This window comes from Linepithema humile, chromosome 2 (genome assembly GCF_040581485.1).
Source record: "Linepithema humile isolate Giens D197 chromosome 2, Lhum_UNIL_v1.0, whole genome shotgun sequence".
In the NCBI taxonomy this organism is placed as follows: Eukaryota; Metazoa; Arthropoda; class Insecta; order Hymenoptera; family Formicidae; genus Linepithema; species Linepithema humile.
In genome coordinates this window covers 26,437,360-26,452,185 of record NC_090129.1, presented here as the reverse complement: position 1 = coordinate 26,452,185, position 14,826 = coordinate 26,437,360, and the positions used below count along the sequence as shown (strand labels likewise).

At 32.9% G+C, this 14,826-nt stretch overlaps 1 protein-coding gene and 1 long non-coding RNA gene across 17 annotated transcripts in view; one reads left to right on the top strand and one right to left on the bottom strand.

The window, feature by feature from the left end:
* Positions 1–14,826, bottom strand: part of LOC136997950 (uncharacterized) — a 112,869-nt gene that overhangs the window by 6,931 nt on the left and 91,112 nt on the right. The gene's annotated exons all lie outside the window — the stretch shown is intronic.
* LOC105667876 (octopamine receptor beta-1R-like) overlaps positions 3,700–14,826 on the top strand; it is a 72,974-nt gene continuing 61,847 nt past the window's right edge. For 2 of the 14 annotated variants that reach the window (XM_067349456.1, XM_067349468.1), the window contains exons 1-3: positions 3,700–3,830; positions 12,273–13,960; positions 14,054–14,351. In XM_067349456.1, coding sequence (XP_067205557.1) covers positions 13,304–13,960; positions 14,054–14,351 — 955 coding nt within the window. In that variant the 5' untranslated portion in view covers positions 3,700–3,830; positions 12,273–13,303. Of the gene's footprint in view, positions 3,961–3,992; positions 4,125–11,809; positions 11,907–12,272; positions 13,961–14,053; positions 14,352–14,826 lie in introns of those variants that run through there. The other 12 variants (XM_067349464.1, XM_067349463.1, XM_012359978.2 and 9 more) reach the window with 12 other exon arrangements.

Here is a 14,826-nt window from a genome sequence, read left to right as displayed (position 1 = left end):
CAGATTGATATAAATTTAAATCCATGATTATCTCAATACTGTAAAAGTAAAAATGAGAAATTAAATATCGATCACATATACTCAGAAAATAATATGCTATATAGATTATATTTTGGTAAGCAATGGTAAATATCGTTTATTTTATCGGTTATATATCCGTGAGAATATTAGCGATTCCGATTACATTTAATAATTCACATTCACATATGGAGTTGATTGACGTTTCCACAATTAATGCATTAATTTGATTTCTCATTTAAAATTCGACGACAATATTTGAAATATTATTTAATATTGTTAGTTTATGCTAACTCACGAAATAGTAAGTGACTTCAAATATTGAGAAACCTCGTGTAACTTTTTTGAAAGATTATACAAAATTATGCATCAAATAATGAAATATGAATAGTAATAATAATATTAGTTAATTTACATTTATATTAAATCTTTGATATTAATATCAGCAGAAATTTATATATTTTATTTCATTCATTTTGAAATAATAAAAGAAAATTGTTGAAAATTTATACAATGTTAAAAATTTCAGATAAAACTGTATAGTAGTTTTTACTAGCATAGATATTTTCTAAATGTAAAACATTTCATAAAGAATTAGAAAATTTAATAAATTTAATAATATAAATTTAACAAATAAACATCTTTTCTATCTTCTGTTTTATTTTTACTATATTTTAATTTGTAAAGATAATAGCAGTGATAAAAAAATTCAATAGAAAAGTCAATTTCCTGCATAGATTTTTTTCTAAACTGATCTTAAAATATGAATTGCCAACAGACAATCAAAAATTATAAAGAGAAAGCTGCATGAAAATTTGCGTAGACAATCGTATTTTGAGGCAGAAAAGAGAACACCATTTTATCGACAGACTGCGATATTTTTGTAGTATCAAACAAAACCGTTTTCTTTTTACTCATAATTGATACTGAACTGATAAGAGCTTAAACTATCTCCGGTTCTCTCTGGTAGAAATTAGAATAATAGAATTATCTGTTATCGATAAGTTTACTACAAGGAAAGTAAATTTATTGAAGCTTCCTACAGTCAACCGTAGTTGAGTTTCCATTTTTCCTACAGACGATATTGGGGTGGTTTTCTGAGGATAAACGAGAGTTTTGTGACAACAAAAGAACGAAAACTTTAAATCTGTAATTGATAAGCTAGAAAATCTTTGTTAATTAAAGATAAATTAAAAATAAAAATTAACAAAATTGTGTTCAAAATACACCTAATAAAAAAACTATATAAACTAAACTACATTTTTTAAGTATATTAATACATTAATTCAAACGTTTATTAGATATGTTATTAAAATCCAGTTGAAAAGATGTCTGTAAAACTCACACTGTCAGTTATCTACTGTAATTTAAAAGATGTGAGTCAACGAAATTGCGTTGGCTGCTACAAATTAGATTTAAATAGCGAGACGTGACAATCATAGCAAATCTATATGTTCCCGATGGCAATTCTGTACTGTCATGTTCTTCACGAGAAATTGACAAGGTCGACCATCGACCAAGTCGATGAATGGCAGACGAGAGCGAAGTGGGTGAGGGTGAAACGCGCCGCAGTGGGCCATGTTATCGCATCGATTATGCACATACGACTACCATCCTGATGCACACGCTGTCGATTTGTCAATGGCGAGATTAATTACCAATATCTATTGTTATGATTATGCAGTAATACGGAATTTCTAATTTTTTATGTTTAATTCATGCAACTATAATCACGAACTTTCCGAAAGCTACCGGTGTGTTTATTAGCGGTGGAAAAGGTTCTCGTTGTTATAATACTCTGCATAATTTTTCCAGCGTTGAAGAAAGTCACGAAAAACATGATATTATTGGAGAAAATATAATTGAAAAATACTGAGATAAATATATCTTCGAAGAAGATATTAAATATTGTATATTGTGTAAAACACAAATATAAATTCTTGACAATAAACTTTAAAAATAATAAAGTAAAAACATTTATCATTACTTTGATAATTCATAAAGCTTGCGTATCTCTCAAGTACTATAAACATTTTCTATCTAAACGTGTAAAATTAATAGAAAATTAATAGAAAATAGTAAGAAAAATTAGAATTTTTCGAATATAGTTTAATTATTAACATCAATCACGTATTCAAGATCTTTCATCTTTTAAATTACTTGTTCAATCACTAGCATCTCATAGCTTAATTATTAATTCATTATGTATTCAAAGTGTACGCAAAATCTTTGATTGCTTGAATAAAGGACCGCAATAACCAATTACCCAAGCGCTAACTCTCGCTCATTGTTAAAACAATCAAGACAATACTAATAGTGTATATCGTAAGGTCCGCCAAGTGCCCATAGCTACAGGCGTGACAGTGCACAGGATTGTTCCAAAGTTGTTCAGGCAGCACGACGCCTTGAGAGAAGTTTGCTCTGGCGCATGTTTCGCATCTAGATGCGCACTCGCTCCAGCGTTAACGTCGCAGACGTTACATGATGCGACACTACGTGGATGCAACGATGCATATCGGCTACAAGATTGTAACCGATCCGCCGAAGAAGGTTTACACTGTTCGATTGGATCAACGTTGTGTAAAAATACATGAGATGAAAAATAATAGCCGATATTAATTAACGAAGCTCAATATAGCTCTATGGACCAAATATACATAGAAATTTCAGAAACTCTATAAAATATTATATTTCCATCATGAAAAAATTGTAAAATTGTGTAGAAATTTTCCACGTAACTCTTAACTTGCTCCACGGCCTCTTCGTACTACTTTTAGGAAGTTTTAACTACTTATTCTTATTTATTTTCACGAATTACGGTTATCTTGAAAGTTGGTTGCGCTCGGAAACGGAAGTTCTCGATGCGTTCTATCCAGGGGTGCAAATACTTGGGGAATTTTCAGCGGACTGATTTATCATCCTCTTTCTCGTTTAGTTTGCGTGGCAGAATGAAAGCTATTTACACGTTGATCGCAGTTTATCGCTGTACGCTGCCCTCAGGGGACTTGTCTCTCCGAGCGATGCGCCGAGCATCGTAAACTTTCGAAATCGCTTCTTCTCTTCGTCACCGTTATTCCTTCGTGATTCAGAATTCATGATTTTGAAAATGCAACCTCCTCTAATCTTGATAAAGAATATAATTTATAATTCCAAAATCATACAAAAAATTTATGTATTTTATTTTAGAAACGTGTGTTTCTATAAAAATTTTATATAAAATTAATTGTTTAAAAATGACGAAAATTTTATACACACAAGTTACAAATATTAATTATATAAATAGTATAGAAATTGTAGACATATGAAAGAATAATGGAAAAAATATTGTAAAAAGTCATCAGCTCTCCATTGCGCTAAATAAATCGTGAAGCTTATACTTCAAAACTTTTGAGACTATTAAAAAGATTTAATATGTAAAAAATGTTATTTATTATGATATTGTATGTTATTGTAATTGTTATAATGTTCATTAAAAATTTTTGCATTATCATGTAACATTTACAATCATATTTTTATGCAATATTAAATGTATATTCTTATTTTCTTTGCAAAATGAAGGCAACTCTTTTACGATCAGTGAGAAAGCACTTGGTGCAACACACCTGCTCACCTGTCGAGGGTTGCTCAGGGGGATTGTTTTCGACTGCAGCTGCGCCTCTAGTGGAGGGTGCCGGAAACAGGCGATGCTCTCTCTCTCGTAGGGAGACAGTACGGCCTGATCCGCGGCGCCGGCCGAATCGCCGGGCACCTCGTCCGCGTCTGCCGTGCATTCGTTCCCGACGCGGTGTGTGCCGGAAACGATGAATGAAAATGTACGTGTATCCCCGTTATATTAAATGCGCATCGCGCAGAGTGAAGACAATCCGCACGATTTCCTGCTAAACGGTTCGAGTGAGGAAATCGCGTAACGATCAATTAATAATCAATTAAGTTTTACGAAGGGTGCGAATCCTCTTGGTGATAATGAAGAGAGGAGGAGGGAGGGGGGGGGTCAGGGTAAGGGGGAGAGAGAGCTTATAACTTGATCGAGGTTCCAGAAGTGTCGCCCGGACGCGACGGTGACGGCGGAGGCTCGATCTCTCGTTTGTTTCGAGAAAGTGAATGAGGTCCAGGGGTCATTAAGTACCGCGAGATCGCTTTCGCGATTCGATTTCTACTTTTTCAAATCGATATCTTCTTATTAAAGTACACTTTGGTCGGCACGATTGATGATCGAAGGTTTCTTGAGCTTTTTTTGTTCCGCATTCTGGAAGCTACCGCATCGAAATTGCATTAAGGGGGATGTATCCAGCGCGGGGATTTCGTGAATCTAGATAGGATAGGTCGCCGAAATTCACGGTATAATTTGCTTGAAAATATTAGCGGATATCAAAGATGCTTAGACGTCTCTTTGCTACGTCTACTTTTACAATTCTTTTTTATACATACTAACGCGTAAACGCAGGCTACATTAGAATCCCAATCCTTATTTTTAATAATTTACAAGACAATTTTTCCTTATAAAATTTCTGGACAGATAATCGTTGGTTAAAACTGTTCAAAATTCGTCGCATTATTTTTTACATTGCCATCCTACTCCGAAAAAAATATATGACAGATATATGACAATGAGAATAAAAGATTTTGTTTCTAGTTTTTCTGTTTAATGACTTTTGAGATAATGCGTCTCTCAAATAAAACTTGTGGATGGACCGTTGTTCGTTGTAAAACTTTGGAACATCCCACATCATATTCTTTCAATAAATAGAAATAGTGAAATGCAGTTTAGATTCAAGAATGTAATTACGCGTCGTTTGATAAATTTCATCCGCCACGAAGTGCGGTCTGTTGAAGGTAGAAAGGAATTTCTGCTTCTCCTGTTCGTTTGTCAGAGGTAGATTAACGTTAAATGTGTGCTCGCGTACATGGATAATAAAATTACATGGAAAATGTCATTTACATCGCCATTTTACAAGAGATAACTCGTATTTTATAATCAGGTAGTAGTCCAGATAAAGGAACATATCATACACCTACTACAAAATTATAAATTGAGTGATTATTTAATAATAGATTTCCAAGTATCTCATAATTTTTTGAACATAATAGAAATGTATTTTTTTACGACCACACATCCAACATAATTATATGTTGGAATATAATTTAAGCATTATAATTTATTAAATATCTCGCCATAGTTTTCAATGTAAATGTTATTCAGTGTACTTTCAAGCGTCTTTGTACGCACATTATCTGTTTCATCTCTGTTACCGGTAATATTTAGTTCGCAGCTGAGTTTGCGATAAGGAATGCATTTGTCTCACAATACAATATACTAAATTATAAAATAGATTGCTATTGAGAAGTATTCAAAGTAGACCGCTTGATACGGTATACCTATTTAGAATTGAAATAGTATACGCAAAGACGAATGCGATTCGGACTCTTATTGGACCTCTATTGTCGGTTTTATTTGAAAATTTGAAAACTCTTAATGTTTTTGTCAAATATTCTAATCTAATATTTAATATAATGATTTATATTTATCTAAATATTATAACATCTCTTTAAATATCATGTATTGTATTGTATTTTAAATGTTCTGTAAAAATTTTCTAAATAAAATTCAAACATTGTTATTTAAAAAAATCTTATAATTATTTACATGTAACATAAATATTACAGTTTGTTTTATATACGTTATGTAATACTTCTCTTTTGTGTAAATTTAATTTGTAAGATGTCACGTAATAATTCGCGGGATAGCTCACGCGATAATTCGATTTTCCTCGCGTCCGAGAGCGATCGTAATAAGACTTTTTCTTCGCGTAATTTCATTTGTCGAGATCCCTACGAAGTATCCCTATAATAAGAGCCACGGGAGCTGGGAACGTGAGATTACATTCGATGTAGCACGTAAGAAAGCATTTTGGCTCTTAGTAACGATCTTATATCGCTTATTTTTCCCACGCTTATTTTTCCCTAGCGAAGAGCCTATTGCCTCCCTTCAGAGAGTATAACTCTCATTTCAAACAATACTTCAACAAAAGCGATTTGATCCAAACGAGAAAAAAAGCATATTGTTTTAAATCAATATGTTTTTACTCTTATATTATAATAAATATATCAAATTTCTGAATAATAATTTAACAATAATTTATAATACGAATATATCAGAGGAATTTTAATGCTAATTAGTAACCTCTCATCTCATTTATTTTTTATATAATATATGATTACTTACGCTAATAATTATTAAAAAATTCTTTATTACGTATTAATTAATTATAAATATATATTATTTAAATATCTAGCAATATTCAAATGTTATAAAACACAAAAAAATTGCTAATCATGTGTGTCCATATTGGTGATATTAAAGCCGAGAGTCAAGTTTACTGTTTCCTTAAAAAAGCTTAGTTCACCGATATTTTTCAATCGAGAATGGTTTCTCGTGAGAGGATCTCTCTCGCAGTAGAAAATATGCACGCGTTATGGAAAGAAAACGCTGAGGTGTTTTCTTCGCGGAAACGTTTTTCCACAAGAAAGAAACGTGCTGCGCTCTTATATGTATAAAGCGACACGTGGAGTTTTGAGACGGGATTATCCTGCGATCAATTTGGAGTCAATTTTACTTAGTAAAAATTTAATTGCAACTTCTTAATTGTCGATATTAAATATCTAATTACTTGTAAGCTTCAATTTGAAATTCTATTTTAAATAAAACAAGCTTCAGAATAAACTTCACCAAAATTAAAATTGACTCTTTTATTATCTTATTTAAAGCAAAATTTTTCTAATTTGAACCTCATTTTACTAACATATTTAATACTAACGATTGATTTATTCTAGTTTCTATATTATACAAAAATAATGCGATGCAAATGATGTTGAATAATTGTTGTAATTTTTAAAGAAATAGATCTAAAAATTTTCAAAGAAGTAAATTTATATCTCGAGTTTTTTGCTAGTTATATATAGGTTGATTAAAAAATTTGACTAAAAATTTAACCTTAAATTTTTATCACCCAAATAAATAGAAAGGACGCGTGATTTACTTTTTCACTCAAAATTTCACCATTTAGATAATTACCGTGTGCGATGAAAGAATCACTTAATATCTTCTCTGCGGCAAATTGCATTTCTTTCTTTAGGCACAATTAACGCAATAATTAAAAATGAAAAATCCGTGCGAATAGTGAAGCAATATATTCACGGCATTACTTAATATACTATTTTGAATAAAGAAACAAGACTAAGAATTTTAAGCAATTGCATTTAAAAAAGTACTTAAATTTACATAATTTTTACGATAGAAATTTTAAGTAATTGTGAGAAGAAATCTCGAGCAAAATTATGAAAATTAGATTCTTAATTGTAAAATTTTGAAATATCGCGAGAAAAGATCTCGATGAGAAAAAACGTCTTCAAATAACGCAATTTTTCTGCATTAGTTTAGCAACTAATTGCAATTGGTAATTGAGGCCGAAACCCAAAGAGTTTCGCGTATCAAATTAAAAATTTCCCGCTTTTCTTCTCTTCTCTCATTATAATACGTTTTTTTAGAAATAACAAATAAATCAGTTTTATAACAAAATTTTGTTTTTAGCCAATTGTTGATTACAAATTTTATGTAATTTATTCCTTCATTTTATCTTTCGGTGAACTGGACTTAGTAAATGCTACATAAAATTATATTATCATTAAATTCGATTTTATATTTGAATTTCTATTCACTAAATACTTTGATCGACGGTAGTATATTGTACTGATGCCAGAGGAAAGACGCATTACCGCACTCAGAAGGTACAGTTAATTGCCGGTAATTATCTAACTAATGCTCCGTGAAAAGCGATGCTTGCACCGCCACTCGTTGCGTCCTACTTTTATGCAACAACGCATATATTGAAATCTACTGCCTGTACAATGATTTCGAATTACTTTCTGCGCAGAAATTAAATATTACTTCTGCATCACAACTTGCTATTCTAAAGAAATGAAATTAAGTACAGTTGTATTAAGGTCAGTTATAATCAAATTTTAAAGAGACTGCATAATTAAAAATTAATATCTTCTAATTGATAAATTGTCTTTAGTAATTAATAATTATTACTCAATTGTTCAACAAATTACGTGATAAGCAAATATCCCGCTACGGAATATTACATATTTTCATCCGACGGCGTTTATCATGCGAATTACTGCGCGGTACCATCCGATTAAAATACACACGATATACCATTATTACGGCGTGCCGCAGTTGCTTTTTTTAATCTTTTATTTCCGTCGTATAATTTTATTCTCCGAGCTTCTCGTCCGCTCCCTTTCGCCGACGAGAAGCGTCTGGCCGTGTGCCAGTTCGCCAGCGCGACGATTACATCCTGCCTGTGTTTTAACGCAAAGTATTATATGGTATTCACTAAGGAATGAGAGAGAAAAAGGTGGACATGTAGATAGAGACACCTGCAAAATTTACAAACTGCACTTTTTCGATGCACCGACAGACTCTCCTATATATCTTGTGCAAAATTTGCACAATGGGAATAGAAATATTTTATCTAGTACTATGTGTAATTATAAATTCAACGTCTACTTCTCTATGTATCAAATGATATTAGCTGAGATATCTAATTATTTTGAGTACCAATTTTAAGACAAAATTCTAATTTGTAACAATTTAAAGAATTTTTTAAATTGATATAAATTTGATAGTCACTATTTTTATAAACAAAATAAAAAGGACCTTTCACTACTTTTATTTAATATTAAATTCTACCGTTCAGAATAGTACAGTTGAGAATGGTAAAACTTTAATTTTTTTTTCATGCATAAAAAAAACAATTTAATTTTCTGTATAAATATATCTTCCTCACACAGAGTTTTTTTAATTTTTAATTTTATATTGTTTTAATCTGAAATGAACACGATTGAACGAAGTAGAATAAAACGGGAATATTTGCGTGAAACCAAAAGGTATTTTTGTCTGCCTATATCGGGTGAATTCCACTATGTATACCCTTTGTAATATTAAACCGCTACCCTTGTACTTTCACTTTGTAGTTTCTTGTTGACAATGTTGGAAACAAATCTCTGTATGTATTCCTGTTAATTAACTCCATTCGCAATTTTATATCTTGTTGATTGAACCATACGAAACGAAACAGAGTTGTTATTTGTAAAAACGAAATTGTTGACAAATCGAAGCGGGGAAAAGTTTGCCCAATATTTGTCGTAACGACCGACTGGTACGAACTCAAATTGCGCTAGTATCGCGAGCGCATGTACAGCAAACACATTTATTCATTATATATGTATATCATTTGCGACAACACATCTTTCCGTTAAAAGGGGCCAAAAGTATAGTTATAGTATAGTAAACATTTCTGCGACTATTTAAAACTCTCCGATTTATTTTCATTACGTACTTCCCCATTTTTTGAAGTACATTCTCTCTCTTTCTTTCAAATATATGTATACTTTTTCATTTTTTAAATACTTTTTCCTTCTCTTAAAATTGTTTTTTTATATTTATTTGTTTTTTGAAGTACTCTTTTCGAGATATCTCGTAAAGCGATAAAAAGAAATTGTTGATCCTGATAAACGCGCGAATATCCTCTCCTTTTTTACACATCACGCGTAGAATGAAGTTTTTGATCCGAGAGAAAAACTCTTCCTGGCGAAGGTGCTGATTTTCCACTCCTGAGATTAGATTTCGCGTAAACACGCGAGCATTCGATTACAATTTGTAAGCTACGATTCACATACAAATACGACACAAGATGGAAGAAAAGTGAACTATTTATTTTTGTGTTTGCGTTGGCAGAAGTATACTTATATTATATTTATATAATTGATTCACTTAATCCATTAAAGAAGCCACATATAAATATAGCCAATACAAAAAAATATTTATTTATAAATAAAGAATAATTGTGTTGAAAATTATGATGTAAATTCTTTATATTACAATCTATTAATTATACAATATGTACTCTTAAATGTTATTGCAAAAAATGTCAGCTAGCTCTTCTGTTTCCTTTCTCAATGTTATTAAAGCGCTTTATTTAGATAGAATAATTTAATGTTGGCAACAGAGTTTGTTTGTCGTATATAATAAATCTTTTTATGCGTGCTAGTTTTACCGCGGTATCTCGACGTAAACTACTTTTACGATAACGATATTTCTTGCCTATTTGCCTATGCGTGAAGAACTTGATCCTTTAAGACCAGATATATAGATATAAGAATATTAAGGGTTCTACAAAATAGAAAATCAGACATTTTTCCGCGGAAGATACATCATACAAAGGAAGATACGCGGAAGATGATACAAAGTTGAAAAACATTCGTTAGACTTTTCCTCGTTATAATCGTTATATTGTTTTTCTTACGTCATAACGCAATAAAAATATAACTATTTACCTTGAATTAGAATAATTACATTAATTTGTTTTCCTAACTTTTCTATTTTAACTTTTTATTAACACTTTGTTATTTCGTTATTTTATTCGTTCCCTTTATATTCTTCAAAGTATTCTAATTTTCTTTCTTCTTTTACGATAAATCGACATGTACAAACAAGATTCACGATGAATAAGCTTTAAGTGGAATCCGCCCCTTGATTAAAAGTTTTTCTTTACTTTTGCCTTGTCTTATAATTACTACGAGGTGGGCAAAGCTTCAAATTGAGGACGGCATGAATTCTGCGGTCTTGCGGATTTATGCTCACCATTAAGAGAATTCATAACGTAGTGGTAACCATTTAATTTTTGCGAAGAAAGACGATATAGATATCTTTACAATCGGAAAAATCCTCTATAAATAATAAGAAAGTATGAATTCTTAAAGCAAGAATTATTGAAAAATGTAAAAAAGATTGAAAAAGATTTGAAAGTTCTTCTTTCTTCAAAAACTTTTCAAATACTTCTTTTCTCATTAAGTCCAAATAAATTCACGGATCTATATTTCATATGAAATTAGTACTGGATTATATGTTAAAACTTTAATCGTAATAAAAGAAATGAGATTTAAAACATTTTTCGTAAACTTTTATACGACGTTCATTTATTAGACTATTTTTAATAATATTTTGAACAATTATACATAAAAATTTTTACTATTGATATAAAAAGTTATACTTCATACTATATTTCATATGAAAAATCAACATCTTTCGCCGGGATGTGTTCGTCGATCGCTATTCATGAAACGAGAGAGAAACTCTCGTTTCTCTATTCCAAATATTTCCGCCGCGTGAACCGGGAAGTTATTAACCTCCTTTTGCTCCTAATACGCTGCCACTATGTCACCATTCCACCGACGACGATGTAGTAATTAAAGATCGCTGTGAGCGCGGTATCTCGAGAATCCGCCTGCTGTTTCATTATGCCGGCTACTGATGTGCAATCGCGCGATTACGTCGCAAGACGGAAGATCTCTATTTTATAATATCAAGAAATAATATAGCGTACAAAGTATTCTTACCCTCGTGTAATTTTAAAAAGTGACAACGCGATAATAATATCAGAAATAATCTTCGAATCGTTCTTTCTTCTCAATTCATACTTTGTAGCATACAATGCTAAGCATAAGTTGGAATATTCTTAAAATGTTTTTATTACATTGACGTAGATCTACTTTAGGTATAACTCTTGATATGATAACGATCTATTAAGAAATGTAGCAGGTATAATTATAGTTATCTAGCTAGAAGGGCGATTCCGTTATAACAGGGGCTTGCTCGCAAGTAAATCCTCTTAATAGCATCACCTGCAAACACATACATCTGCTGAAACATTTAGGCAACTAAAAGTTTCAGAGGCCTCTTGGGTATTAATATCATCTATCTTGTGCGAATATGTTAACAAGTACGTTAACAAGGATAATGCACGTTTAAAGTGAAAGATTAGGTGTGTTAATCTTTAATTAGGGGTGTCGGTGACATTTCATGTAAAATATTCACGAGATACAGGCGGTACTATTACAAGCGCTGCGTTAATAAAATATTACAGAAGCAAATTAATAATACAAAAACATTAAGTGATTTTTTTAAATTACTTTTTTCGAGATTAAAATTTAATTTTAAAAACATATAAATTATCGAATTACGTATGATTAATGAGAATCCTTCGATCTTTCTAGTCATCAGTCAGTCAGAACAAGTCGGTTAAAATTGATTTATCTGATTAAATTAAAATTTATCTCGATTAATTGAAAAGTAGATCGGATAAATCGCGTTCGACGCACCCAGTATGCAACTCTTCATTATTTTACAGCACTATTTTATGCAACTTAGACGTGTTAATAACATGATGCTAAATGAGTCAGTAAGACTCACTAAACTATCATCATGCCTGATGATCAAAATGGAGTTTTAATCCTCCTCATCCTTGATCAAGATTATTTGTACAACCGCGCTCGGACCGATAAACATAATCATGGATGTACGACAATTAACAGTGATTCGTGCAAAACTACCGCGAGACAGTTTAGTGCAATTCAGACTAAATTGTACGGAAAATGGCGAAATGTTTGCAGAAATGCTCAAGAGACTGAATTTGAAAATTGAAAAGAATAATTCTTATCTTAGAAGAAGATATCCGTAATAATTATACTTTCTAGATGGCTCTCTGTGTATCAAAAATATATTGAATATCAAATATACAAAAAAGAATAAAAATGAAAAATAAAAAACTAATAAAAAAAATATATAAGCATTATAAAGCAAATGCATGTAGTAAGACAAATATCCAAATTAAAAAAACAAACATAAATTTGAGTCATTTTTGATAAAAAAGAAAGAAAGAAAGAAAGAAAAAAAAGTGCTGCTATGTGATGCTATAATCTCGACCAGCTGTGGAAACATAAAAACCACCATAATCGAGCATCTTGAAACGAAGAATAGTTTCCTCGAGGAATCTCAAAAAATACTGAAATACTTTTGCAACTTTTAATAATGCAGCAAAATATCACGGCACAATAAATTCCATAATTAATTTCAAACCCGAGGAATTTCGAGAAAATCTGTAATAATTTTGCAGCATTCGAAAAAGCTGGATATCAGTTATTATATTATTATATAATTAAATCAAGATATATGAATATATCCTTCATCATGATAATAATTTCTAGGACGGGACAATCAATTTATTTGCCGTTAATTAAAAACCAATCTGTCCAACGACACTCCCTTCTTCGCGGACTCTCGATCACCATGAAGTCCAAAACGAGCGGGAGACTATCGAGAAAAAACCGTTCTCCACAACGATAAACGGTGAATGCGACTATCAACGCATTCGCCATCGCCATGCTGAACGTAATGGCAGCGACGACGACAAGCCTACCTCCGATAGAGTCCATGTCTTCGTCGATCGTCTTCAACAGCACCGTGACCGCCTCTAGCGCGACGATAATCACGACGATCGCGAACGTTACAACTTCAGCGGAGAATCCGACGGTGGAGAACCTGCCCGAGAATATAAATGTATTGTTAATGGTGATCAAGGGCATTCTCATGGGCACCATTATCATTACGGCAGTTCTCGGCAACATGCTAGTGATCGCCAGTGTGCGGAGACATCGCAGACTTCGCGTGGTCACCAATTGTTACGTTGTTAGCCTGGCAGCGGCCGATCTGTTAGTGGCGATTTGCGCCATGACTTTTAACGCCTCGGTGGAGCTTTCGGGTGGGAAATGGCTCTTCGGAGCGCTTATGTGCAATCTCTGGAACTCGTTGGACGTGTACTTTAGCACAGCCAGCATCCTTCACCTCTGCTGCATCAGTGTCGATAGGTACTACGCCATAGTGAGTCCGCTTGAATACACGGTGATCATGAGACAGAGTACTGTGGGATGTATGTTGGGTAGTGCTTGGGTCCTGCCTGCGTTGATAAGCTTTATTCCAATTTTTATGGGCTGGTATACGACGAAGGAGCACTTGGACTACATGGTAAAACATCCGGAAGTACGTAAAATCTTTTCTCAATGTGTTTGATGCAAGAAGAGCCTCGCCATTTCCACGCCATTATTCTAATACATATAATATTCATTCTTTCAGAGCTGCGAGTTTCGCGTGAATCTACCATATGCGGTGATCAGCTCCTGCGTGTCTTTTTGGATTCCGGGCTTAGTGATGATCATCATGTACTGCAAAATCTACAAGGAGGCGATTCGACAAAGAAAAGCGCTCAGCCGTACGTCCAGCAACATTGTCCTCAACAGCGTGCACCATCATCGCTCGTCTACCCGACACCATCACCATCAGCAGATGTTACTACAGGCCGCTGCCGATACCGGTGAGCTAGCCCTTCACGCAGCGCACTTTACGGTGCCTACGGAGCTCCACGCCGTTAACGGTGAGTGGAACTCCGTCTGTCTCTGTGTGTGTGCGAGATCGTATTTGTAAGGATAAATGGCGAGCAACTTGAAACTTGTCATCAAGTCGACGAATAATGACAACATTAGCACTTAAGTAACTGATATATCGCGCAATTTCTTACATCAGCTTTTCATAATTTTAGAAAGAAAAATTTTAATAACAACAATTTCTGCTAAAAAATGTTTAAAATAAACTATTGAAAATAAAAAATAACAACGAGGACTAAGTTTTCGCAAAGCGATTCTTCGACTGTGCGTTAGTCACGGATTACATTCAAAATTCAAAGTAACAACATTTCGAACTTGACTCGACGTGCGACAAAGCGATAAGGGTTAATAAATGTGACAATTATGTTTGTGCCGCAAGTTTCGCGCAAGAATCAAGGCTCGAGATGTGCATTTCCGCATCGTGCGACTGCTAGCATCGTCGCATATTCTCGCGGAAATGCTCGT